The following is a 27,281-nucleotide window of genomic DNA, read 5'->3' as shown; positions in this document are numbered from 1 at the left end:
AGACTTTCTTGCACAAAGTGGCACATCTCAATACATGCAGCAGCGGCCCATGCGGGTAAGAGCGTTTGGGCCGGCTGGAGGGGGTGGGGGGGGGGGGGTGGGGGGGGGGGAGGGATATTTTGATGGACGATGATGAGACAAAATTAAATAAATAATTAATGTTCCCTCGTCATTGTCCGTCGAAATCACCCCCACCCAGCCACACCTCTCTTACCTGCACCGGCCGTGGCTGAATACACAACAGAAGATTAACCAACATAGGGATATCTGTATGCAAGCTGTGTCTCAAAGATAGAAAGGGACACAAACAGCAATGTGACACATTTGAATCTACGAATGGAGCACAATGTCTGCTTTAGAGCCATTATTCTGGCGCTTTGCTTTTGAATTCAGCAAGTGTTTGTGAATAACTATATGAAAAAGATCCTTTAAAAGCAGAGCTTTCGTTCAGGCCTCCATGAAACTAGAAAGTGGTCACAGATCTCAATGTGAATTTTCACAAATTATAGCTCTCAATGCTAATTTTCACAAATTATATATTTTTGATTTCTCAAGATATTCTGATGGATAGGTGGAACTAGTAAAGCACAGCTATTGCACCAACAGTAAAAGACTTGCCAACTATTGTGGATCAATGTGCACGCCTAGCATTTGTGCAAATGTTTTGGGAGCTGTGGACAGAAGACTAACACAGCGAGGGAAGTGATTTGTGTAAAATTATCATATACGTGCAACAAACGCCAGGGAGTTTCTACACTACTTGTAGGGGGCTCATTTTACAAACTAACAAAAAAATTAGGCAAAATTCAAATATCTTTGTAGTGTACGCACATGCAAAACTGTTAATAAAGAGATATTTTTTCATAAGGAATTACAGATTTTTGGAATGTTAAAAACTGTACGTTTTTTTTGGAACTGATTTTACATAAAAGTGTGTTACCTCATGTTTTTCACAGATCTTCCAATGCCATGACCACTTAACAGCAATCATAATACATTTTCAGTTTGCACTAAAAAGTACTAGCATTGTGGACTTCATCGCTCACATTCCGCCCCAGCGTTTTTAATGCTATTTGCAAATGGAATACACCTGCATTCTTATGGATTTTTCCTGTGTGGTGCATTCCAGGCACTGTTACAGACAATTTACGTTCTAAAATATAACAAGCATAACACAGTGTAAGAGCACACCAATAAACACACTGACACTCCAATTTCCTGGGTTCCGCTACAGTCTTGCTTATTAATGATGGCAAAATTAATTTGTACTTAATCAGCAAACTAAACAAATTCAGCGCCAAGACGAAAGAAACATTAATTTAATGCATTATTAATTCGCTGCAGGTAGCACTCTTCTGACTGATGCATTTGGGATCTCACGAAGGCTAAGGCCGTCAGAGCCAATTCAGTAAATTAATGGTGCGTCCGAGAATGCAGCTCTTCGTACAGAGGGGGGGGGGGGGGGGGGGGGGGCATGCCTGCTTTTTATTTTAATCCCATCTGTGCTGGACTTTCCCTCAACTCTGAATCATTTCCTTCACCTCCAGATACACAAACATGTGCCTTGGAGTTATTCCCTAGTTCCATCCATTTCACTGCGCCTTCGCAAACGGACGTGTGATGTTACTTGGTCTTAGAGGCGTATAGGTCTGCAGTGTAGAGCCAGCTATTCTTCCAAGACTGATGGGGAATAATTCTGCATTGTCTTGAATCCACCTCATGCCTTTCAATCCACTACCAAACACTCCCTGTCCCTTTCATCTCGCTCATGCAGGCTCCTGCTTTCTCCCTTTGGTACAGGTTTCACGTCTTTGTCTTCCTCCTTCTTTCACCTTTGTATATTTTTCCCTCTCTTGCTCTTGGTAAGTGTCTGTTTCCAAAAATGACTTGGTTACTTACCAGTAATCTTCATTACTCCTAGCTATAGTCTTCCTCGTCACAGTCACGTTTGAGGACTGTGTGTTCAGGGCATAGCATTCACCCATAGAAACAATCCTCACACAACATTGTAATCTAACAGGAAGTACCCGTCACATGACCTATAAGGGTGGGGCGATGAAGACCAGCAATTAAACAAATAAAATAAGAAAAAACGAAGGAGACCCATCAACATAGCTAGTGACTTGATTGGGCCACACAGTTTTTGCTTTTGTTTGTCTCCCAGTGCCCACGATCAGGAGGGAGGGATACAGAACTGTGACGAGGAATACTATGACTCGGAGTAATGAATATTACTGGTAAATCATAGAGTCATTACCTTCCTCCTCTGTTTTCTTCATCACAGTCATCTTGGAGCATACACCAAAGAGCTTGACAAAATAAAAAATAAAAGAAGACCCAACAGCCATAAAGATGCCAAGAAAACTCTCTTTTTAGTTGAGTACAAATCAGTGAACTGCCGTAAGAACAGCTGAACCAAAATCATCAGAAACACTTCCCCCCATCCTCAATTTACAATACAATCGAAGATGAAGGTATGAGGGGAAGACCATGTTGTTGCCACACAAATATCCCTCAACAAGGAACCTATAAAGGATGCATATGAGGAAGCAACACACCTTGTTTAATAGCCTTGAATCCCAGGAAGAAGAGAAACCCCTAAATGAAAATAGGCAAATGAAATGGAAGACCTAACCCAACAAGAAATAGTTGCTGTCGTAGGGCGATGACCCTAATTGGCTACCCCAAAAGTGGCAAAAAGAAATTCCACCTTGCGAATTGAGGCAGTTCTCTCCAGATAAATCACAAGAGCCCTTGTAAAATCAAGACAATGCAGCAGACATCCTCCTCCAACGAGGGGGAAGGAAAAAAAGCAGCAAGAACAAAATCTTGGGGCAAATGGCAAGGAAAGGGAACTTTAGGAAGGAAAGCAGGGTCTGGGCAAAGGATCACCTAGTCTAGAAAAAACGTTTAGTAAGGAGAGTGAGAAATCAATGCTCCTATCATCCTCAAACGCCCCCCTGAGGTTATTGCCACAGGGAACACACCTTAGGGGTAAGGAATTCCAGAGATACTGAAGGCAGTGGTTCAAACAAGGAAGTATTAAGGAGCAGTGGGAGATTCCACTCGGGAACAGGAGAGGAAACTACAAGTCTCTTATACTAGAAACTCTGAAGAAGGTGAGAGGCCAAGTACATAAAGGGGAGGAAAAAGGTACCCCGATAGCCTTGAAGGCAGCCCACTTCACTACGGAGATTAAAGACTGATAGTCCCATCAAGAGCCCATCCTGTAGGAATTCTGGAATAAAACCAACCTCACAAGAGGTTGGGACAAACCCTATTGAAGAACAGCAGAAAGAGAAATGTTTCCAGTGTCTTTATAAACACAAAGTATGTTGACTTTATAGAATTCTGAATGAAAAGAGCCACCTCCAAAGAACAACCTTAAGTGACTAGCCACCTCCCTTCAATTTCCAAACCCCCAATGTCAGCTGCCTGAGTGGAAAGGATATATTGGAAACAACCAAGGAGGAGCAATTGCCAAACTGTGCAGTAGTGGGTACCACAGTTGACATTTCCAAAACAAGAACAGCCCGCCACCCTTTCCATCTTGATTTTTGCCAAAACCCTGCTGAGAAGGGGAAAGACAAAGAGAAGATCTCCTGGCCAGGGGAAACTCAGTGCGCCCACTCTCCAGGCCTCCTTGCTATGGAGCGGGGTGCAAAACCTCAGTAGAAGACCATCCTGTGGGGAATCAGAAAGATCCCACCATGGTCTCCTGAACCTCTCCAAAATCTCCTGGAAAATCAGAGGTTACAGGGACAAGATATGGAGGTAAGGAGTTGGTGACTGAGCTGATCTACATGCCCATTCTCCATTCCTGAATGATAAATCACATTGAGAACCACAGGTTGGCCTCTACCCAGGCCCCTATCTGACCCTCCAGGGCAGCCAAAAGAGAATGAGTCCCCACCAAATGATTTGAATAGGCTTGGCTACTTGATTGTTCTTCCTGATCTGAACCAACTTGTCCTTGGGAAGGGGGAAAAAATTGCAGAAAACTTTGAAAATTGCAGCCAGCTCTTTCCAATTTGAAGTCATCCAGCTCTTCACATTGACCAAAATCCCTGAGAAGAAAGTGTCCATAGGGTAGGCCCAAACTCCAAGGGCCCGCATTGGGTGTCAGGGAAAAGGGCACTGTTGAGTCCACAGGCACCCCCTTTGTCAGGTTTTCTGGATGCTGCCACCACTGCAGCAGCTGAGAAATCGTGGTTGACACTGGCACCAAGGCTTCATAATCCTGAGACCATGGGTTCCAGTGCACTAGTCAGTAATGCACCACATTAATGCCTGCGAGCCCAAGGAACCAGAAAAGGGAGGCTGACGGGTCCCCCTAAGCCAGTCCCTGGTAAAAGTCGACTGAGCAGATAGGGAGACCCCAGATGAGATCGGAGTCATTGTTGTTGTACAGGTGGAAGAAACACCATTCCCAACTTCGTACTGAAAAGTGCCCCTATGAACAGGAGCTCTTGAGATGGGAAGAGATGAGATTTGCTGAGATTCACAATTAACCCATGATGCTCCAGGCAAACTTGCAGCAACTCCACTTCCTCGTGGCCCTTAAGGAAAGAGGAGGAAGTCATTAACCAATCATCTTGCTAAGGAAACAGAAGCACCATCTGGGCATGTTACATACCTGCCAGAGGAGCCAGGATTTTCGTAAACACCCTGGGGTTGAGGCCAAGCCAAAAGAAAGCACACAGAACTGGAAATGCTACCCCAGGGCAAGGAACCTCAAATAGCTCTGTGAAAGAGGATGTATTAGGATATAGAAATAGGCTTTCAAAAGGTCCACAGAAGCCAGAAAAAACCCAGAAGAAATAAGGAGTAAGGTCTTCCGTAACCCTACCTTCTTGAATTTTTTGTAGGCAATACAGGAATTCACAGTCTTGAGATCCAAGACTGGGCAGCAACCCCCTAATGCCTCATAGACCAGGAACATTAGAGAATAACATACCTGACCCATGTCTGAGTCCAGGACTGGAATGATGGCTCCCTTCTGGAGAAGCTCAAAGACGCCCTTCTGTAAAAACTGGAACTTCAGAGTATTTTGAGGAGGTGAGTTTGGCACAAAGAGATCTGGAAGTCTGGAAGGGAAGTCTATAAAACATCCTTCTTCCACCAAACGAAGAACCCAGGTATCGGTGACGTCTCTTGTCCAAACTGATGAAAATCTTCTGATTCGAACTCCCACCCCATGACAGTCATTCTTTTGGACTGGAACTGGCAAGGGCAGAGGCTGCAGGCCTTTGCTGGGAATTATCAGAGGAGGGAGTGCCAAGGCCTCGTCTCCTCCCACAAAAGGGCTGAGCATCCAATCTCCCCACTGAAGAGGAACCCCCAAACGCTCACCTGTAACCAAACCCACCACCTCTTGCCGCGGGTCTCAGATCAGCCAGGAGCTTACGGTTCTCCACTCTCCAATAGTTCCTCTAGTTGAGAACCAAACAACTTTACCCCATCAAAAGGCAGACAAGAAAGGAGTGCCTTCTGGGTCACCGCCGCCTTCAATGACCTGATCCATATGTGACGGTTAGCTGAGACAATGGATCCAGAAATGGCTGCAGCAGTCAATAGAGAATCAAAAGTAATATCTGAACCTATTGCTCCATAATAGACAGCTTTGAATTAACATAATCTCCTTGCTGAAGTTCCTCAGACACGGCTTGAAAGTCATGCAGGAGGGATTGAACAAGGTATGTGGCATAAGCATCTGCCCTGATTGAAAAGTCTGAGGCTGAACTGGCCTGCTTAGCCGCACTGTCCACGTGGTCACTAAGAGAGACATCTGCAGAGATGATGGAGCCACTGAAAGCCAGGCCTGACAAAAGAGAATCCACCTTTTCCTGAGGGGGAACTCATTCTGGAAATTACTATGTGGATACCTTTTAGTGAGGAACCTAGGGAACGCTGATTTCTATCATCAGACCATTGCCTTGAAAAAGTCCACAGATAGATTTATGGATGGGCAGAGCCTCTGACGTCTTCCGACGGTGCTGTGAGAAAAAATTATTCTCCCCATCCAGAGGGACCACCACAGGAAAGGCCAAATAGTCCTTCAAGTAGGTCATAACCTCCTTCAACTCTGCTCCTTCACAAAGAGTCCCCTCCATTCCTCATCTGAACCATCAGAGTCAGGGTCAGGCTGAGAGGAGAACCTAGTGATCTTAGAGACTGGACCTTTTCATGCTACAAAAGCTGTACCCACAGCTTTATTTATCATAGTCTGAAGGACATCTTGATTTATTCCAACAGCCTAATGCGAGTACGCTGGCTCTGAGAACTCTTCCAACTCAGAGCCATAAGAAGCATGCCTCCGCTTTCCAGTATGCTTAACCTCCATGCCTGCAATCACCCAACAACTGCCTACATGAAGGGAGAAGTCATGTCATCTTATGGACTTCCATGTAGCACTGTTGCTAAGCAACTGGCATGGAATTCACGACATGGAGCACTGCTGATGGCTTCCAGCATCTATATTATACCTAGCAACCACCTCGCAGGACTCAAAGACTCCTGAGGAAGAGGCAAGAAGACTGTTGCTCCATTATTGGGACCGTAACTCCAGGTAAAACGAACTGCCACTCCTAAATGCTCTGCGAAGGAGCGGCGGTGTGCCAAGTATGTCAGAATCCACACAAGTGCCCAGCGGGGATTACTGACCTAAAGATGAACCACCGCTCCTAAGCACTCATGCAGGAGTGCCCCAAAAACGCTACAACAGTCCCTGCCACTCCTAATCGCTCAGTGTAGGAGTGGCTGTGAACAGAAATAACAAAAGAGCTTGCTGTGTGTTATACCTGGCATCCAAGGCGTGTTTTCCCCAGACTTTATGCCTTTTGACCTCCATTTTTGCTAACTTTCGGATTCTGGGGACTTTACCACTACTAACCAGTGCTAAAGTGCATATGCTATGTACTCAACATAGTTACATTGACTTATCCACAATTGGCATATTTAATTTACTTAGAAGTCCCTGGAAAAGTGCACTGTGTGTGCCCAGGGCCTGTAAATTAAATGCTACTAGTGGGTCTGAAGCACTGATTGTGCAACCCACTCAATATGCCTTTAAAGATGGCTTAAGCTGGCATTTCGACCTGGCAAGGTAAACTCCTTCAAAGCACACAAAGAATTTTTGAATAGGGTCAGAGGCCAAAATGTAAAGACTAACCGGGATATGCAGCCCCATCATAACTTATAAATACAAAATATATTCCAATGTCTAAGAAGCAGAGAAAAATAGGGAATAGCTCACCAGAGACCAAGATTCCTAAGGAAAACATATGATTTATGTGAATGGATTCCCATCACTCACCATACCTGGTGATTAGCTTCATCATTTGGGTATCCTTTTGTAAAGACTAACATTCTTACTCCATTGATATCGGAGCTCAAGAATGTCAAAAGGTATAGATGCCAAGATGAGCAGAATGTAAATTGTGGAGTGTATGGGACAAAAATAGAACTGCAGTGCAAAGAATGTGAAGTGGAGAATAAAATTGATGCGTAGACAGACTGTGAATTTTATTGATGTCTGCTGCGATCAAAAGTTAAAAACAGTAATCAGGACCGGTTTTAACAAATAGCCGTCCTTTACAAAAGGATACCCAAATGATGAATCTAATCACCAGGTATAGTGAGCGATGGTAATCCATTCACATAAATCATATGTTTTCCTTATGAATCTTGGTCTCTGGTGAGCTATTCCCTATTTTTCTCTGCTTCTTAGACATTGGGATATATTTTGTATTTATAAGGTAAACTCCTTACCAAGCCAAGTATTGCTTTTTATTACATCTAAGTCAACCCTAGGGTAGGCCCTAGGTAGCATCCTGGGCAGGGTTCAGTGTATTTAAAAGGTTGGACATATACTTTTCGGTTTTACATGTTCTGGTAGTGAAATACTCTTAAAGTCGTTTTTTTGTTACTGCAATGCTTGTCTGCCCCTTTTAACATTGGGTTTGCCTTAAACATATTTTAAGTGTAAATTCCAATTGGGAGCAGATAGAAATTTGTATTTTGGTGTCCTGGGCTCACAATTTAAAATCCCAATTTATGGTGAAATCAGATTTTAAATTCTAAGTCTGAAATCTCACTTTTTGGAAGGTGGCATTTTCTTACTGTAACCATTGTGTGCCTCTGTCAGTCCCTGAAAGCACATCTGGGTTGGGTGACAGCTGAACTTTGTGCATTCCCTTTAGGCAGACACAAAAAAGAAGATGGGGTGTGACATTAGCATCCTGATGGCCCATCACAGGCTGATGGACCTTCCTGAGGTAGATTGGGAGAGAGGTGCTGACACTTGCACCTGAATAGGGCTAGCCTGTACCCACACAAAGAACTGCATACTGACCTGTAGTAAGTTCGAAGCCAGGGAAGGAAAGGCAGAGACCTTGTGGTCTTCAAAGGTCTCTTTGATGTCTTCCCCACTTCAAAGGCACATTTGTGTATAAGTACTGGACCTCTGACACCGCCAAATCAGGACTTTGCTGTAACCAAGGACATTCTGCCTGAATGAAGAGCTACTGTGCTGTAGAAGGGACTGTCACTTTGCTAAATGCATTGCTGTGTTTGCCTGCTGCCTGCTGATTGCTGTGCTATAGAAGGGACTGATACTTGCTACCTGCTCTGTCTGTTTTGTTGGCCTGCTGCTTCATGCCTGGGAGTGAGAGGGACTGGACCTGTTATCTACATCCTTGAACCCAAGATTCCCCAAGGGCTTGTTGGCTTGTCTCCTGTTTTCTGAAGTCTCCGGGACACAAAAGTCTTCTTGCAACTCTACTAGTGCTTATGGAATCTGCAGTGTGGGAGTTGTACCCTTGCCTAAGGTGCCCCCTCCAGTCCTGGGCCTCAAATGATGGTTCTGCAGCTATTTTCTTCAAGAATTGGCACAGTGACCCCTTAGTGGCTATCGGAACAAATGCAGTGTCCTCTGATACAGTGCCGATTCAATGTGACGCAGGTCCCAACGGTGAGGTTTGATGACATTGCAGCGCAGATCCTTCAACACTGTCGACAAGGTTCAATGATGACTCAGGTAACCTTTTGACCGCTAAAGACTTCTAAGTACTAATTTTGCATTTAATCTTGAAAAATTCATATCTCAAGTCCTACTAATTGGATTTTTGTTGTTTTGGTCTGGTTTTACTCAGATACATATTCCCTACTTGTCTAAACTAGTGTGGAATCTTTTTGTGGTGTTTTCACTCTGCTACCTTAATTAAAGTGGGCACAAACACTTCACACATTGCCTCTTAAATTAATCCTGCCTGCTCTGTGCCAAGCTACCAGAGAGTGAGCACAGATTAATTTAGGTTGTGTATCTGACCTACCCTGACTAGGATTCTGGCTCCTGCTTGCACAGGATGTATACTCTGCCAACCAGAAATCTCACTTTCTAAAACACTGAAACCTGAAACCACTGCTGCTAATCGCTGAGCATAGGAGTGGCGGTGAACAGAAATAGCAGGGAAACTATGCTGTGAAACCTGAAACCCCCGCTCCCAATCACTCAGTATAGGAGCAGAGGTATAGTAAAAATACTAATAAATGAGCAGACGCTATAGCAGTCCATTCCATGCAGCATAACATAAAATACATTAAGATTAATACACTTACCTCTATGGGTGCCTTGCCAGAACACAGAGGAAAAAAAAGAATGTGGTGAGGGTTTGTCCCACAATTATTGGTCAGGTGACAGGTACTTCCTGTCAGATCACCATGTTGAGTTGGTATTTTTTTCTATGGGTGAATGCTGTGCCTCGAACACATAGTGCTCAAAGGTGACAACGACGAGGAAGACTCTTGTTAAGTACCTGTCCCCAAAAGCGAGTACTGCTGGGCCCCTCTGGCAACCACCGGCTCAAATTAAGTAAGGGAGATAATAGTTAAAAACATTTTTTACACTAAATACCCCAGTGATAATCACAACAGTAATAATGATTTGCAAAAACCTTACTGTGACCGTACTCAAACACAATATAGATTGGGAAGGGCTATCTTCCGTTATTGGCATGGTGCCCAGAATGAGGCTGAATATCTGTTTCCCTCCAGAGACATGTTGAGGAAGCATCTTCAGAGAAGGATGGTGACTAGATTCACATGGTACTCCTGCGAAATGTCACTTGTGGCAGATGAAACGTAATGTAGCGCCGTTAAGAGTAGCTCCAGTGACGGCTTTGCCCTCAATGGGGGCATACAGCTAATCCTGTTTCCTGTTATTGCTCCCCTGTGGACTAGCAGCTCACCCAGAACCATTAAAATGTTATACTTCTCAAACGTTCAGGGCTAAAGGTTTGAAGCGTGAACGCTGACTGCACTAGGGTGCTGTCCATTTGACGACGTTACCGCTGTCGTCCCTGCAGTGAACACTATGTGGGCATGAGAATATGCTTTCCGGTGAACGGAAGCTTTGGAAGTGTAATAAGGTTTTAAGTGACAGCCACACACTGGGCTTTTAATTTTTTTTTTTAAAACAGCATTAGCCCCAGTGCTTGAGATGTGAAACACGTTGCTGATGTGTGCGTTGCTGGGTCGCTCTGCAGAGCTAAAGGTGGTGGGTGGTTTGGAGGTATCGCACATTTAAAGGCAGCGATCTCAAGTTTTGTGATTGCATAGGAGAGTAGCTATCGAGTACAGGTCTTCCCTGTGTACTTTGTTACTTGTAGTTTAGTTCATGTTGTTATATTCAGAGGGCTGAGCTCTTGAATACACTTACGCCTCTTCAGCTCCCGACATCGCCATCGCCATCCCAGAGGGCTACAAGATCGTCCGGAGGGACCGAAACGCCAACCAGATGGGAGGAGGCATCGCCATCATCCACAGGAGCACCATCCGTCTCACGACCAGCACCGACAACTCCCTGACCACCGCCGAACACCTGCATTTCCAGATCCACACCAACCCGAACACCACCCTCAGAGGCACCCTGATCTACCGACCCCCTGGACCACGCACACAATTCAGCGAGGACATCGCCGACTTCGTCAGCCCACATGCCCTCCCCTCCGCTGACTACATCCTCCTGGGAGACCTCAACTTCCATCTGGAGAACAACAACGACCGTAACACCAGCACCCTGCTCGACAACCTCACCAACCTGGGACTCAAGCAACTGGTGTCCACCCCCACCCACCTCGCCGGACACACACTCGACGCTGTCTTCTCATCCAGCAAGGACATCAACTTCAGCCACACCACAGAGCTTCAATGGACGGACCACAGCTGCGTCCACTTCACCTTCAAGAAAACAACGACCCACCACCACCAGCAACAGACCGCCCGCAGAAGCTGGAACAAGATCACAGCAGACCAGCTCGCCACCTCCCTGAGCCAGCACCCTCCTGCCAGCTCAGCGAACCCCAGCCAGGCCGCCGACAACCTCACGAAGTGGATCAGCAACTGCGCGGACGAGCTCGCCCCGCTGAGGACCCCGCCCAGCAGACCCGGCAGCAAGAAAGCCCCATGGTTCACCGACGAACTCAAGAGCTCCAAGAAGAACTGCCGAGCCCTCGAGAAAGTCTGGAGAAGGGAACCGACACCGGACAACAGGACCTCCTTCAAACTTGCCACCCGGAAACACCACCAGCTGATCCGCGCCGCCAAGAAAACAGCATTCAAGGACCGGTTGGACAACAACGCACACAACTGCAAGGAACTCTTCAACATCGTCAAAGAGCTTTCCAACCCCAGCGCAGGAAACAACGACATCACCCCATCGCAAGACCTCTGCAACTCCCTGGCTTCATACTTCCACAACAAGATCGCGGACATACACAACAGCTTCAACAACCAACCAACGCACACCATGACCGAACAACCACCCCCCACCACCACCCTCCGCGCCTGGACCCCGATCAGCACCGAAGACACCATCCGCACGATGAACTCCATCCACTCCGGATCACCGACCGACCCCTGCCCTCACCACGTCTTCAACAAAGCCGACGCTGTCATCGCACCCCACCTGCGAGACATCATCAACACATCCCTCGACACCACCATCTTCCCCGAGAGCTGGAAACACGCCGAACTCAGCGCCCTACTCAAGAAACCAACAGCGGACCCCACCGACCTCAAGAATTACCGCCCCATCTCGCTCCTCCCGTTTCCAGCCAAAGTCATCGAGAAGACCGTCAACAAGCAGATGGCCGCTTTCCTCGAGACGAACGGATCCCTCGACCCCTCACAGTCCGGCTTCCGAGCCAACCACAGCACCGAGACCGCCCTCATCGCCGCCACCGACGACATCCGAGCCCTGATGGACAATGGAGAAACAGCGGCCCTCATCCTCCTAGACCTCTCCGCGGCATTCGACACGGTCTGCCACCGCACCCTAGTACGGCGCCTCAGCAACGTCGGAATCCAGGACAAGGCGCTGGAGTGGATCACCTCCTTCCTCGACGGGAGAACACAGAGAGTCCGCCTACCACCGTACAAGTCAGAGGCCACCGAAGTCATCTGCGGCGTCCCCCAAGGATCATCTCTGAGCCCCACCCTCTTCAACGTCTACATGAGCCCCCTCGCGGCCATCGTACGCAAACACAACCTCAGCATAATCTCCTACGCCGACGACACCCAGCTGATCCTCTCCCTGACCAACGACCCCGCCGCCGCCAGAGCCAACCTGCACGAAGGGATGAAAGAGGTAGCCGAGTGGATGACGACCAGCCGCCTGAAACTGAACTCGGACAAGACGGAGGTCCTCATCCTGGGCTCCTCTCCCTCCGCCTGGGACGACTCCTGGTGGCCTCCCGCCCTGGGCACTGCACCCAAACCGACAGACCATGCACGCAACCTGGGCTTCATCCTGGACTCCTCCCTCTCCATGACCAGGCAAGTCAACAACGTCTCCTCGGCATGCTTCAACATCCTACGCATGCTACGGAAGATCTTCTGGTGGATCCCCACCGAGACCAGGAAGACCGTCACCCAGGCCCTCGTCACCAGCCGACTGGACTACGGCAACGCCCTCTACGCCGGGACCACCGCCAAGCTCCAGAAGAGACTCCAGCGGATCCAGAACGCCTCAGCCAGACTCATCCTCGACATCCCACGAACCAGCCACATCTCCGGACATCTGCGAGACCTTCACTGGCTCCCCGTCAACAAAAGAATCACCTTCCGCCTCCTCACCCACGCACACAAAGCCCTACACGACCAAGGCCCGAGCTACCTCAACAGCCGAGTCAACTTCTACGCTCCCAAACGCCACCTCCGATCAGCCAACCACGCCCTCGCCGCCGTCCCCCGCATCCGAAGAGCGACTACAGGAGGAAGGTCCTTCTCCCACCTGGCCGCCAAGACCTGGAACTCCCTCCCGACCGACCTGCGCCTGACCCAAGACCACCTCTCCTTCAGGAAGAAGCTGAAGACCTGGCTGTTCGAGCAGTAGCGGCTCCCCCCCCCCCCCCCAGCGCCTTGAGACCCCACGGGTATGTAGCGCGCTTTATAAGTGTCACTGATTGACTTAAAAAACCTGCACTACCTAAGCTATACACAGGTAGAATTGGGACCCTTGTTTTTGCTGTAAGGTGCTTGGCCACCAAGTTTCTCTCATCGAGCTTCTCTACCCCCTTCGCATCGGGGCTAATTCCCCCGGGGCGCTGGGGAGGGCCGAGCTCGAGTTTTATATAGCGCAAACATGACCCGGTATCAGGTATCAGAGCACTTTACATAGCACCATTTGCGTTACATGAGGATACACATTCATTTTTGTTAGGAACGGGGAGATTAAGCAATTTGCCCAGAATCACAGGATGTTGAGCGTCGTTGCAGAGACTCGAACCCGGTTCCCCAAATTCGAAGCCAACCGCCCTAGCAATTAGGCTAGCTCCTCTCCCCTAAATGAAAAATGATGTCACAGGAGTTCTGGCTAAAAACCTAGTGTTGGCATGTTAAAATCAATAGACTCGAATAAGGTTTATAGTTGGCTGCTTAGCTGGTTATGGTAAGGAAACGTTGCCTCTTTCTTCAGGCCGTACATCCTTGTGCAGAATGTCCTAAGGGCAGAACACCTTGTGCCGGGGAATCCTGAAGCAACTGAGAGCAATCGCTCCCCACCCACGTACCAGGTGTAAGTAGCTTACAGTGAGGAATGGGGTTGGGAAATTGACTCCTAAACAATGCAGGGGCAAGCAGAAAGAGAGAGGGAGTGGGGTCTACTCTAGACCAGATGAAGGGAGCCTTTGCTGCAGCAGGAATGGTTTCTTTCTTCAGCAAAGCGCTGCTGAAGCTGTTCACTTTCCAAAAACGGGAAACATCATTTACAACGATGTCTTTTCCACACTTGACGTTTTAAACGATCCACTTACCCCGCAAACGTCTCTTCAACGAGGGAGCCTTCAACGACCGTCTTGACCACGAAAAAACGTTCAGCGTGGGTTGGGGGAGACGTGGTATTCCGTCCAGTCGTGCTGGGGGGGCTGGGGGAGGGTTGGGAGGGGGGCTGGGGGGGTCTCCCCCCCAAAAAATAACAAGAGAGCGAGCGAGTTAGATTAAAAAAAAAAACGCTCTGTGGTATTGATGAAGAAAAAGGAATGACCCTCCCCCAAAGACGTGCAGTGTACGTAAAAAAAAACAGTCCTTTTTTTATTTTAGAAGACGTGTTTTGACGCTTGTTTCCATGGTAGATGGAAGTAAGGGGCTGCAGGAGAAAGACGTGCAGGTAAGACGTTTCTACCGTGGTACAATCCTTCGTTGTCAATTCCAGCGTGGTAAAGCCACTTGCGATGTAAAATTCGCGTGGTAATGCCATGCGTGGAACTTGTATTAGTTGAAAAATCATATATTCTCCAAAAACAAACAAATCACAAGCTACACGCTTTCACAAAGCTCTAATTGTTTAATGATAAATTGAGAATGTGCACAACAGCAAACTTCTCAACTTTGTCCGTCCCTCGAACACATGGGATAAGCAGGACTAGGCAGTCGCCTAGGGCGGCAAAAGGCAGAGGGCGGCAAAAAAACGGATTTTGTGCTGACCCTACCCAACATTTCACAAGGCTGGTTCATTTGTGACCAACCACGTGTGTAGCTTGTGCTCGGTAGGGAAAGCGCTTCTGAAAAACATAACACAGGCACCAAAATGCTGCACGGTCGTTTGCTTGCCTTTTAAAAAGAAGTTTTCTCTTTTATTATATGCAGAGAACGATCTGGGATGGTGTCATGAAGGCGTGCGTTCCCGCAGGGCACTGATGTCTTCCTGTTAATGCGAGGCACTTTCTAAAGCGCATACAGCAAACTCGGGTTGTTTTCAGGGTTAGAACATGCGATGCAGAGAGCACCACTTGATAACAGCTGGAGGTGACTGCCTAACATCCTAGTTATGCTGCTTGCTGCACATCCTCCGAGAAATTCTGCATCAAGTGTTTGTATTTTTTTTTAGTAGTTTATATACCGCAAACTCGACCGGAAGGTACCAGTGCACTTTACGGGAGCACCAGTTGCATTACAGAATCACAGAGGGACACATTCATTTTTGTTCTTTTGTAGACACGGGGAGATTTGCCCAGAATCACAGGATGATTGAGCCTCCCTCCAGACTCCAACCTGGTCCCCAGCTTAAAAGTCACAATAAATTCACCTAAAAACAAACACACATCTGTGCCCTGCACGATCACGCACCCACGTCATAGGCCCCTGTATTTGTAGCTCAATGATTGCCCAATCAATAAAATAAAGTGCATTCCAGTTATTGTACGTGAATTGGGTACACTATATCTGGGCTGTGTCACCTGCTTATCAACATGCATAGAACCGGAGTAATGTTCCTTGGCACCCACGAGTCTCACCTGTCAATTAATTCTTCTAGCCTTGATGACAGGGGGAGTGAGTGGTGGTAGTAAAAGGGAGGGGGGCAACATTTCTTAATTGTTGCCTAGGGTGGCAAAACACCTAGAAATGGCCCTGATAAGTATATGTATGCTGAGCTATCTGCCGAAAGAGTCAATGGGCAGTCATCCATTGTTAGAGATCCTCCTGCCTCTGGACTAAAATTGTAATCTCCAGAGCCATTTTCTTATAGGTGATTCTAACTAAAGATCAGTCAAGGGATTTGTCGACCATCGATGAGTGTGTAGGAGTTATTTGAAATTTGCAGAGCTGATTTTTTTTATTGTATGTAAATGTGATCTCAGGTCTTGCTAACCTCTTTGAGGTTACAGAGATAGTTGTGCTCCTCAACATACATAGAATGTGCCACTAATGTCACAAATCTTGGCAGTTACATAATTCTTAATGTGTCATATGCACTTAGGAGTGGGCAAACCCTCCGAGAGCAGAGCAGCCCCGCTCCACCCGTCCGCAAACCAGCCCGGACACATAAAATTATATTAACTCAAAGTTATTATCATTTTATGTTTCCTTGATTTTCGCTGCTTAAAAGCAGTGGGGCAACGCTCCTCCGCCATAGCGGAGGAGCAGCCACTGAGTTCAACGTAACCATTAAGCCCGCCAGTGTGGCGGCCTTCTACACTGACTATGAATGGTCTGCCTTATAACTGCTGGTAAGATGCAGCTCAGGCAGATGGGTGGATCACATCTCTGTAGTGAGTGTGATTCTTGTGGCTCAGGTGACGCTATTGGAAGGGATCATATTTTTTGTTAAGATAATGTTTTGGGTTATATACAAGAACATCATTTCCTCTGTGCTCAAGACCTCTACTTCTGGCTTTTTTAAAAGCAGTGGGCAAGATCAGACAGATTACAAGAAGCTGCAGTGCTCTTGATCGGCAGGGCAGTCAGGTGGATATGCACATCTGCTGTTTTTTAATCCAATGAAAAAATAACGCAGGGGACTGATTCCCTGCGTTTAAATGCCAGGGCCATCTGCAATGCATTTTTGGAAAATAACACTACCATCCCCGACTGTGAGATAGGCAAAGGAATATCTCTTGCCATAATCCCTACTTCAAACATTACTAAGTAAGCTTGTTAGGGGAGCCATGGGTTAGTAAGAAGCTCGTGGAGAGAGGGAAATGTGGGGAAGGGTGAGTGGGAGCCACTGATGAAAGGTGATGGCAGTTAGCAACAATAGAATTCCTAGAATAAAGATAGAGGTGAATGGTTCATTTAGGCTTGTTCAGAATGCACTCAGTTTGAAACTGTATTTACCGCAGTGACGTCTGAATCTGGAGGCGTCATCTCCACCAGGTTGATCAGATATGGTTCATCCCGCCATTGAGGAGCATTGTCATTGATGTCCAGCAAGGTAATATTCACCTGGGAGAAGCACATTGGAACTAGTGTTTAATCTACTCCAAAACAGCCATATTAATCTGATTACATGAGGATAGACACTTACACATAAGGATGTCACTTATCCATGAAGTTGTCCACTTACACAGGTCTCCTTAATCACATATTGCCCAAAAGAGATCATAAAAAATCTTATCTACATAGTAGCTCTTCCTGCAGATGTGCTAACTGCAGTGAAAACCCATAAAATAAAACCTAGAAATAAGACCAATAAATGTAACACTTGGGAAATACGAGTGCTAGAAAGCTAATTATAGGTGAAAACTGCGGACTTGACACCTCCACACTCAACCATCTCGACTTACACAGTGCCATTTTCTCACAAATACCTTGAGGAAATTAAGTCATGCAGTATGCACTACAAAAACTAAATAAAATAGAATACCTAAGTTCATTTAGAAAGACTGTCTCACAGATCCCACCAAAGAGGATATCGGAAAAAGCAATAGAGAGTACAAAATGTGATTTATCAACAAATACAACTTTTTTTTAAAATAAGAAAAGTCCATCTTCTCTTCACAAACAAGTCCTGAAAATTGTGTAAAGCCCATTGGAATAAAACCATAAGGTGAAGACTCCTGCTACGTTGTTTGGAGAATTTCAACCATTTTGCAACAACAAACATTCAGGAATAGGATTAGATACGGAGGCACACATTAAGCATTATTCAGTTATTCAAAATACAAATGTTGCTAACTTCAATAGATATACAAACATCAGTTGTGAATATCTTTGATGAGGGTTGCAACTATGAAAAGATGCTAGCCTTTCCATTGCCTTCAACGTTTGACCTGGTTAGTGTGCTTAATACAGTAAGTGCATTAGAGACAAGTTGATGCTGCAAAAACTAACACTGCGACTAGCAGGCCCCAGGGAAGGTCTATGTTATCAAGGGAATGAATAGATGTCTGAAATAAAGTTTCTCCCAACTTAGGAAAACAAAAAATAGGGGTCAGGTGTTGAGAAACCCCTTCTTAGTGATCCGTTTGTTCAACCTAGCTGATACACAAGGGACTGCTGGATGGGGAATCTGTTACTTTTATGGACTGAATTACAGAATATTTAATTTGTCTAGCCTGCTCTGACTCAGGACCACTTACCTATGTCCTGGGATGATCAAGGTGAGTGGATTACAAAAGTTACTTGCCTGATGATCATGATGATTAAGATTATCCAATTTCATTAACATACAAGAGCTCATACATGCAAAGACACCAAGGCGCACACGGAGATCAACTGAGACTTACGGTTGCAATGCCAATTTTCTGGTTCGGCCCCACACCACCATCCACTGCTCGGATGATCAGGATGTACTCAGACTTGATCTCTCTGTCCAGCAATGTTGTAGTCGTGATCTCACCTGCCCATGGAAACAAAAAGCTGAAAAATAAAACAATTCTGAAAGGGATTTATTGTTTTCTATTTAAGAAGATTTGCTATGGCTTTGTAAGAGGAACTAGCTAAAGAGGACCTTAACAGTCTGTTTGGAACATAACTTTCTTAGTGGGTAGTTACAGCTTTCTAGACACACACGCACACACACACACACGTAACAAAAAAAGACAGTTTAATAGTGAGTTGTGGTTCTGGCTCAAACTTACAACACTTGCATTAACTAATGCCAGTCATCATGGCCAAAACGCTAATTTGGCAAAATTACAGAAGCAAACAAAGAGTGTTCTAAATGTTGTGAGACCATGACATGTGGCACGACTTATGGCATGTGTTGTGTGCTTTGCTAACTATATCTGACGAATTTCAGTGGTTTGAGAAGTTTGTGCCAGAAACACAACTCACTTTTAAAGTGTGTTTCTTTCAGGGGATTCCATTGTTTGTATGATGTACTGTGGCCAGGCCCCGCGTTCAACTTCTTGTGTCCACCCAACCCATATCATGTATTGCCTTTGGCTGTGCGATGCAGAGTTTGGCCACAGGGTCTGGCCTGTGGTCAGAACCTGTGCCCTACCTGAGGCAGTTGTCCATCTTTTGTTTTTTTGTTGTTGTTTATTTTGTCCTCATTTGCCTTGGCTCTCTTTTATCTGGATGTTAAGACTGGACCAAGATACGATGGAATAAGCGGCGGAAGGAACATCCACAGAGAGAGGATAGAAGGTTTTACTCCATCAAGGTGTTTTATGACCTGCGGACCATACTGTTTAAGCAAGGAGACCTACGGAACTGGCCCATGGAGCTGAAGAAAGGCATAATCATAGGACCCGGGGAAAAAAAAAATAATAAAACCCCAGAAATCCTACTGCCAATATATCAGGAGATCCCAGACGGCACACTTCTTCCTTCTACGAGATCTAGCTAAATCCAACCTAGACACTGCGTATAGTGAAGTCAGCCAGTCTGAGTAAGATGGGGGAGCGCAGTCCACCCAGAATTTACATATTTCTCTTCTAGCCATAAGAATTGCATAAAAGAGGAGAGATCTAGCTTGGCCTGTGACATTGTCGTCAATACCGAAGATAATTAAAGGAAGATTGAAAGTCAGTGAAGTCTTCAAGATGAAGTCCAAAGTTTTCTTCACCTCAGCCCAAAAGGAGCTGATTAGCGGACAATCCTTGAACATATGAACATCCGATGCTTCGGGAAGGCCACATTTATTACAACCTTTCCCAGAGAAACATTTTGACAGTTTTAGAGGGGAAAAATATGCCCTATGTGCAGTAAAAAGATGATTAAGTTTCAGCCAAGCAGGTTTTACTATTTTATGCAAGAGACTGAATGACTCCACCCAAGCATCCTTACACTGTAAGCTTATCTCATCTCCCCATAATTCGTCTGCCAATTTAAAGTCGCCATCTACCTCCTCCTCGATTGCCCAGTACCAAAGTGCAACCTCCTTCATACCCTGGGGCCTGAACACTAGAAGTTCCTCAATGATACTATCTGTACCCAGGAGATTATCTTTCCTAAATTGTGCCTGTGCCCAGCTCTTCATCTGTATATATTTGAATCTGGAAAGTCCTGGGCCCACTAATCCCCGTAGATCTTCCCAGGGAAGAAGAGATTGCCCGCACAGCACATCAACCCAGTTATAGATACCCGCATCCCTCACCGGGATCAAGTTATCCCAGGACCAAAGGGGTGTAGCAGGGGAGTCCCATATTGGTGCAAAATTTGAGTAATAGCTGAGCCCCACCTTCTTTCTTATAGATGCCCAGTTTTTAGCTAATGAATAAAGAATGTTTAACTTAACTTTTTAAAAATATTTATGATCTCCAAATTTAAACAAAAACCCTTCTTCCGGTAGACCTTCTCCTTTCAACATGGTCCGAAACAATTCACTGCCTGATGAGTTGGTAGGTACCTTTAGGAGCATTCGCGAATGCGAAAGCTGGAAGGCCCAGGTGTAATATTGTAGGTCTGCTAGAGCCAAGCCTCTTTTTCCCTCCTCCGCCTAAGCTTCTTCCACGCAAGTCTTGTTGTTTTGTATTTCCGATGAAGGAATTTAATTCCCATTGACATTTCTCTATTTGCTTGGTGTCAAAAGCCAGAGGGATAGTATTAAAGAGAAAGATGGACATTTTTACTATATTAATCCTCCCCAGAATAGAAAAAGGGAGGAGAGCCCGAGACTTCATCTGCTTTTGGCATTCCCTGAACACCCGATCTAAATTCTGTTCAGGGATCGTGCCTACCTCTTGCGTGATTCTTATCCCCACATATCTCAAAGAGGAACCTACATTAAGTTGTGTGCTAGGGATATTTCATGTCATCATTTCAGTCTTGTTGGGGGTTAGGTCGTATCCTGAGAACTTGCCGAATTCATTCACCGGATTAATCACTGTTGGAAAGGCTAAGTTGGGGTCAGCTGTCATGATGAGGATATCATCAGCATATAATGCCACCCACTTTTCCCATCCTCCAAAATTAAAGGGAACGATAAATCCCTAAGGATCTGAGCAAAAGGCTCAATATAAAGGGTAAAAAGAAGAGGGGAATGCGGACAACCCTGCCTTGTACCTCTTGTGATGTTAATTATATCAGACAGAGAGCTGTTCACCAATAGTCTGGCAGTCGGGGCCTTATACAAGAGTTTGATGGCTCGACAGAATCTGTCTCCCAAATTAAATTTTGTCATGACCTCAGACAGATAAGCCCAATTAACCCTGTTGAAAGCTTTTGTTGCATTGAGGGTAAACACAGCAAACGGGAGTGAGAAGTTGGATGCCATATCTATAGCTCCAACTAGATAGTATGTTAAATCCGATAATTGACGGCCCTTGATAAAGCCTTTTTGATCCGAGCGAATGATGTTACCTACAACACCCCCCAGCCTGTTTGACAAAATAGAAGCAAAGATCTTATAATCGCTATCAAGGAGGGAAATAGGACGATAGGATCAGCAGTCATTTGGATCCTTCCCGGGCTTAAGAATCAACACTACTGTGGCCTCACTCCACGAGCTAGGGGGATCCTCTCCTTTGATAAGGATATCATTGAAGATTGTCACCAAAATAGGAACAATGTCTTCCTTAAGTACATGGTAGAGCTCACCTGGCAGCCCATCCGGATCTTCCGCCTTTCCTCGTTTAGACTGGGAGATGGCTTTGCTTACTTCCAACTCTATGATCTAAAGCTCTAAACCTAACATCTGTTTTTTTTGAAATTTTAGGAAGAGAGACCCCTTCTAACCAGACTTTCCTATTTGTGCTATCCTCAATAATATCTTCCTTATATATTTTTGGGAAGAAATCCCGAAATGCTTTACCAATATTTACATTAGAGAGACAGGGGGAGATCTCACCTTCTACCACGATTTTTTTAATATGATTTTGAATCTGGTCAGATTTTATTTTCCAGGCAAAAAGTTTGCCAGCTACCTCGCCATATTCAAAATGGGAGATTTTGCTCACTTCCCATCTGCGCATAATTCTTTCTTGCAGTATAGTTTCAAGTTGGGTCTTAAGAGAATCCAATCTCATTCGATCATCTCTGATTTCTCTTCCCGTGCCTATTTTTTGCTCAGTACTGCTCATCTCATCTTCTAGGCCCCTGATGGCATCTCTTTATTTCTTTTTTCTATAAGAGGCTCTGTTAGTGATAGAGCCACGCAAGAAAGCTTTCAAAGATTCCCAAACTATAGATGTCTTAGTCGAATACAGATTTGTGTCGAGGTAAAACCTAGTTTCGGCCCGGAGGAAGCTAATTTCATCTCCATCTACCAAAATAGTGCGATCAAAGGAACAGGAACTGTGAGGGCACTGCTGTGTCAGAGTCAGGTTAAAAGGATTGCAGAGTGGTCAGAGAGGTGAGATGGCAAATAGCAAATATTTTGGACTGAGTCTTTGATGTTATGATTGAACATAGCATAATCTATTCTTGGTTTGTGTTTGTATTTTAAGTTAATAAATGAGACCCCTAGTTGATCCCCCGCTCTATCTCTTCATATGTCAGCTAACCCAAGCTGCACCATCGATGTTAGGAGGAGTTTTCGTGACTTGGAGGGTATATTAGCTCTCGAATTAGGTGATTTATCCAAGAGGGGGTCTAACACAATTTTAAAGTCCCCTACCCAAATTACAGGGTCCAATACACCTAAAAGGTGAGAACGAATAATTTCTATGTACGACGGATCGTCCTGATTCAGACCGTAGTACCCCACCAGGGAAATAATCGTCCCCCCTAGAGATACTTCCAAAATTAGCCATCTGCCACTACGATCTTCGTTGTACAGCAAGATTTGTGCATTAACTGTTTTAAAAAAAATGAACAATAGCCCCCTGATATTTGCAGATTGATCTGTACAGATGAAGTTATCAATCCACTTCGGATTTTACAATATGGCGGTAGTCTCAGATTTCAAAAGATGTGTCTCCTGAATTGCAATGATCTGGGCCGGGGAGTCTCTCAAATACTGAAGAATTCTGTCCCTTCTGCCCTTCATGCGCAGACCATTAACATTCCAGGATAAACACTGGAAAGAAGTCATGGAGGCACGGTTTCCTCAGCTATCTCTACAAACCCCAACAAAAGAAAGCTCAAGAAAAAAACAACCTGAATGTGGCTCAAAAACGCCTGATATCTGATGGGTGCTGACAAATTAGGAAATGTTGCCCTTTTACCCCCCTTGACCCACCCCCGTCCCTTGGGAAACCCATCCCTACTTACTCTGGCTAGGTGATTGGCCAGAATTTTCATCCTCTAGCTACCTCCCACTGCTCATTCTCTCCTCTACCCTAGGCCCCACGAATATTTATGAGTGCTTAGGGGGAAAAACAAAATACTACATTATGATTGAAACACGGGCACAAATTACTTCCCGTATAGATCAGTATGGAGCCATATTTCTGGGCCCCTTAAATTTTTACTTCCTTAAAGTTATTAATGTTCTTATAGTATGTGTTTTTGGTTTCCCTTAATTTATTTTATATATTTTATATTTGTTTATGTATTCCTTCTTTATTATTGTTATTTATTATATATATATATTTTTTGTTGTTGTTGCCTTTTCTCCCTTTTACCCCTTCTCCCCCCCCCCTTTATCGTCCAGCCCAATCTGTTTTCTTTTTTTTCTTTTTATTTCTTTTTATTTATAAGGTTCCCCTTAAAGTAAATAAAGTAGACGATCACCGCTCACTGAACTCAACGCGAAAGATTATTATTTCATTACATCATTGCTATTCGCGTGAGATATCCCCTAAAGATGTCAAAAGATCATCTGCCTCGCTTGTAGATTTAATATTGTACATCTTATTATTGTACATAATTTTTTTAAAAAAAAGAAATCTCATCTGGACCGTAGCACCCAAAGACCTGAATTTCTCCATTCTTTGACCTAGCTCCCATTGGCCATCCAGAGTGACCTTGGATAAGTCAGAGCGCACCTCAAATGGGAAATCCGGGCCCCTTACAGATTTTATTTTTCAGGGCTAGGTTTAATATCTTTTCTTTTAGGGAGTAGGTAAGAAAATTAGTCAGAATTTTTCTGGGTTTAGTCCTGGCTGCACTCAATCTAAAATGATCTCGATACACCCTCTGAATATCCTGTTCCAGGAGATCAACAGGTTCCTCCAAATTCAAAGATTCCTTCAATAATAATGCAACGAAGCCTTTGATATTGCTCCATTCTTTGCCCTCCGGAACCTTCAGTAACCTTAGGTTATTCCTTCGTAATGAAACACAATTTTAAAAATACACTTACCTGGACCAACAGTCCGCCGCCTCTTCTTTGTCCTCTTCTTCCTGGGCCCGTCGGCTGCAGGAAGCACTCAGGCTCCCAGGATCCTCATAGCCATTACAACGTTGCAATGCAGCATTGTGATTGGTCTGAGCGCCGAACCATGATGCTCAGACGGAGACTGGGAAGCTTTGCATGTTCCTCACCATGCTGTGTAATGCAGCCTGGTGGGGAAGATGCAAAGTGTGCTGGACTGTTTGGCCGACCCGCAAGAGCCGCCTAAGCAGTCATGCGCATGTAAGGAGTTTAAACAATTCCTCTTCCTGCTCTGGCCAGCCCCACCTCACCCGAGAGCCACTCGCTTTAATAGGAAAAATAAAATGATAATAACGGTCCGTTGCTATCATTTTATTTTTCCTATTTAAGTCAGGGGGGGCGACGCTCCTTCGCCTTAGCAGAGGAGCCACCACTGCCTATAGCAGTCCCCAAAAACATCTGTTGGTACATTGGTGGTGCCCTTGCTCTCTCTGGGGCACCACAATTTGTTTAAGCTCTCCAACAGCCTTACGAGGTGAGCTTTTCCTCACCTGCCTGGAGCACTGCCTTTGACATGCTCTGGGCTGTCAACGTATTTGGTTTTTTTTCGTATAAAGTCTTTTTCGACAGTTTAAAAAAAAAAAACAAGGGGTGTCAATGCAGGATCCCAAATTCCGTTTTTGTTGGGGGAAATGCAGAGCACCACAGCCCCCACTGCTGTTTTCCTTTCTGCCTGAGTTGATCGTGGCCGGGTTCCACTTGCTCCCCTTAGTGATCGTCTGTCTCTCCCCAGTAGCCTTGCTTTTATTGAGCGTGAAGTTTGTCAAGCTGTCTTAATCTCCCGGAGTCAATGATGTGAGCATTGTATCCAGGTGGGGAGGGGGGCTGAAGACAAAGTTTAATGGCACAGCAGCACCCATTGAGTGCACTCTTTTCATCCGGGGCAGTGTGGGCCCTGGGGACAATAAAAACATAAAAAACATTTAAAGCCTTTATAATATGTTAATTTCATTAGCTTGATCTTCAGGAGTCAACTCCAACTCGACCCAGCCAATCACATTCTGTGATTTGCAGAATAGACTTGCGAGTTTTAACTGATGTATGCTATCCTGCCCAATATACATACATTTAATCCTGACCAGCCCCTTTTTGTAGTGCCAATGTCTAAAAAGTTATTGAACGTATTAGCACTAAATCAAGCAAGCATGCTTTCTGACTAAAGTTTTATATTCATGCCAAAGAAGAGTTTAAGTCAATTCAGAGTTTTTTGCTCTATCTTTCAGCACAATGTCCTATGGGAGTTAAACTAGGAAATTATACACTTTTTAACACCACCCCCATACATTTCTTGTTTTCCTGTGGACAGATCTTGACGAAACTCGTCATACTGGAACTTTGCTCCCTGAGTTGAGAAATTGCAAGGTTTCGAAATCTGTTAACAGAATTAAAGGATAATCAAAAAATTTCTTCAATGGAAACACCATTTAAAGACCATTACTGCGCAGTGGTGATATATATGCCAATGGTTTCAATGCTCGCATTTTACAGAAAAGACGTCTAATTGTGAATTATTTCCTGTAATTCACAGTGCTGGATTAATTATTTAGCTTCCTTCAACAAATAAAAAAAGAAAACAGTTTGTCTTTCTTTCAGTACTGGCAAAAAAACACTTTGAGAATGACAGTGCTGCTCTTAGATGATTATCAGCACATCTGGCATGCTCACCACCACAGGCCCATCCTTGATGCAAGCATCTACTAATGACCCTTCTCTCATGAAAATAAACCTAGGCCGTCCTCCACCCGCAGGCTCCTGCCTGAGCCTCATCCATGGTGGTCCAGTGGGAGAGCCCGCTCTTCTGCTGGTCTGCTCTGCCAGTCTTTTTCTGTCTTTTTCTGGCTGCTTTCTTTTCTATTTCCTTTTTCTGTCTTTGCCTTTTTCCTGGTTTCGTTTTTTGCCTCTGCCTATTTTCGCTGTTACCACTTTTTTCCTTTTGCCATTCCTTCCGCTGCTGCCCGTGGCCCCTACCCCCTGTATCTTCCCACTCCCGCCTCCCAGCAGCTCTCTCTCCCTCCGACCCCTACTTAATGGCAGCCTCTGTGCAGCCACGCCACTGATGTGTCAAAGGCAGGTCTGTCTGCGCCCGTCCACGCCCGACTGCGACCAGCGTCAGTGACCCTGGTCTTTTGACCCCCGCTGCTACGATTCCAGCACTCTCAACGCACTCAACCCTGAACGCAACAACAACTGCCAGCTCTTGACGCAGAGCAACTCTCAAGGCCAGTTCTCCTGCCGCCGCACCTTCACCCTCTTCCGGACCCAGACTTCTACCGCCAATCCACTGGACGCCTGCGCACCCAAACCCCTGAGCTGCATCCTCCTCAACGTACGCTCCCTCCACAGACATTCAGTAGAAATTTGGGACCTCCTCAACACCCTCTCACCCAACGTCGCCTTCCTCACAGAGACCTGGACCAATGCCAGCTCAGCTCCCGACATTGCAACTGCCATCCTGGACAGATACAAGAACCTGAGAAAAGACCATCCCAACCGCCCCAGAGGATGCCTGGCCATCGACCACAAAAGCTCCCTCCGACTGACTACCTCCATTTCGAATGACGCCTCACTTCCCAATGGAACACATCCATTTCTATATCCAGCCCAACCACAGAACAACACTGCGCGGAACACTCGTCTACAGACCATCCGGACCTCGCTCCTCCTTCACCAACACAATCGCAGAATATATTGTTCCCCACGACCTTGCCTCCACAGACTACATACTGCTCGGACACCTGAATTTCCACCTTGACAACCTCAGCTACCCCAACTCCACCGCTCTCCTAGAGAACCTCGCCAA

At 45.6% G+C, this 27,281-nt stretch overlaps 1 protein-coding gene across 1 annotated transcript in view; it reads right to left on the bottom strand.

Moving 5' to 3' along the window:
* CDH23 (cadherin related 23) overlaps positions 1-27,281 on the bottom strand; it is a 2,828,172-nt gene that overhangs the window by 1,144,352 nt on the left and 1,656,539 nt on the right. The window contains exons 20-21 of the mRNA XM_086919477.1: positions 18,504-18,616; positions 17,113-17,220 (exon numbers count right to left, since the gene is read on the bottom strand). Of these exons, the coding sequence (XP_086775603.1) occupies positions 17,113-17,220; positions 18,504-18,616 (221 nt within the window). The remainder of the gene's footprint in view (positions 1-17,112; positions 17,221-18,503; positions 18,617-27,281) is intronic.

This window comes from Lissotriton vulgaris, chromosome 5 (genome assembly GCF_964263255.1).
Source record: "Lissotriton vulgaris chromosome 5, aLisVul1.2, whole genome shotgun sequence".
Classification (NCBI taxonomy): Eukaryota; Metazoa; Chordata; class Amphibia; order Caudata; family Salamandridae; genus Lissotriton; species Lissotriton vulgaris.
This window is presented reverse-complemented; position numbering and strand designations above follow the sequence as displayed.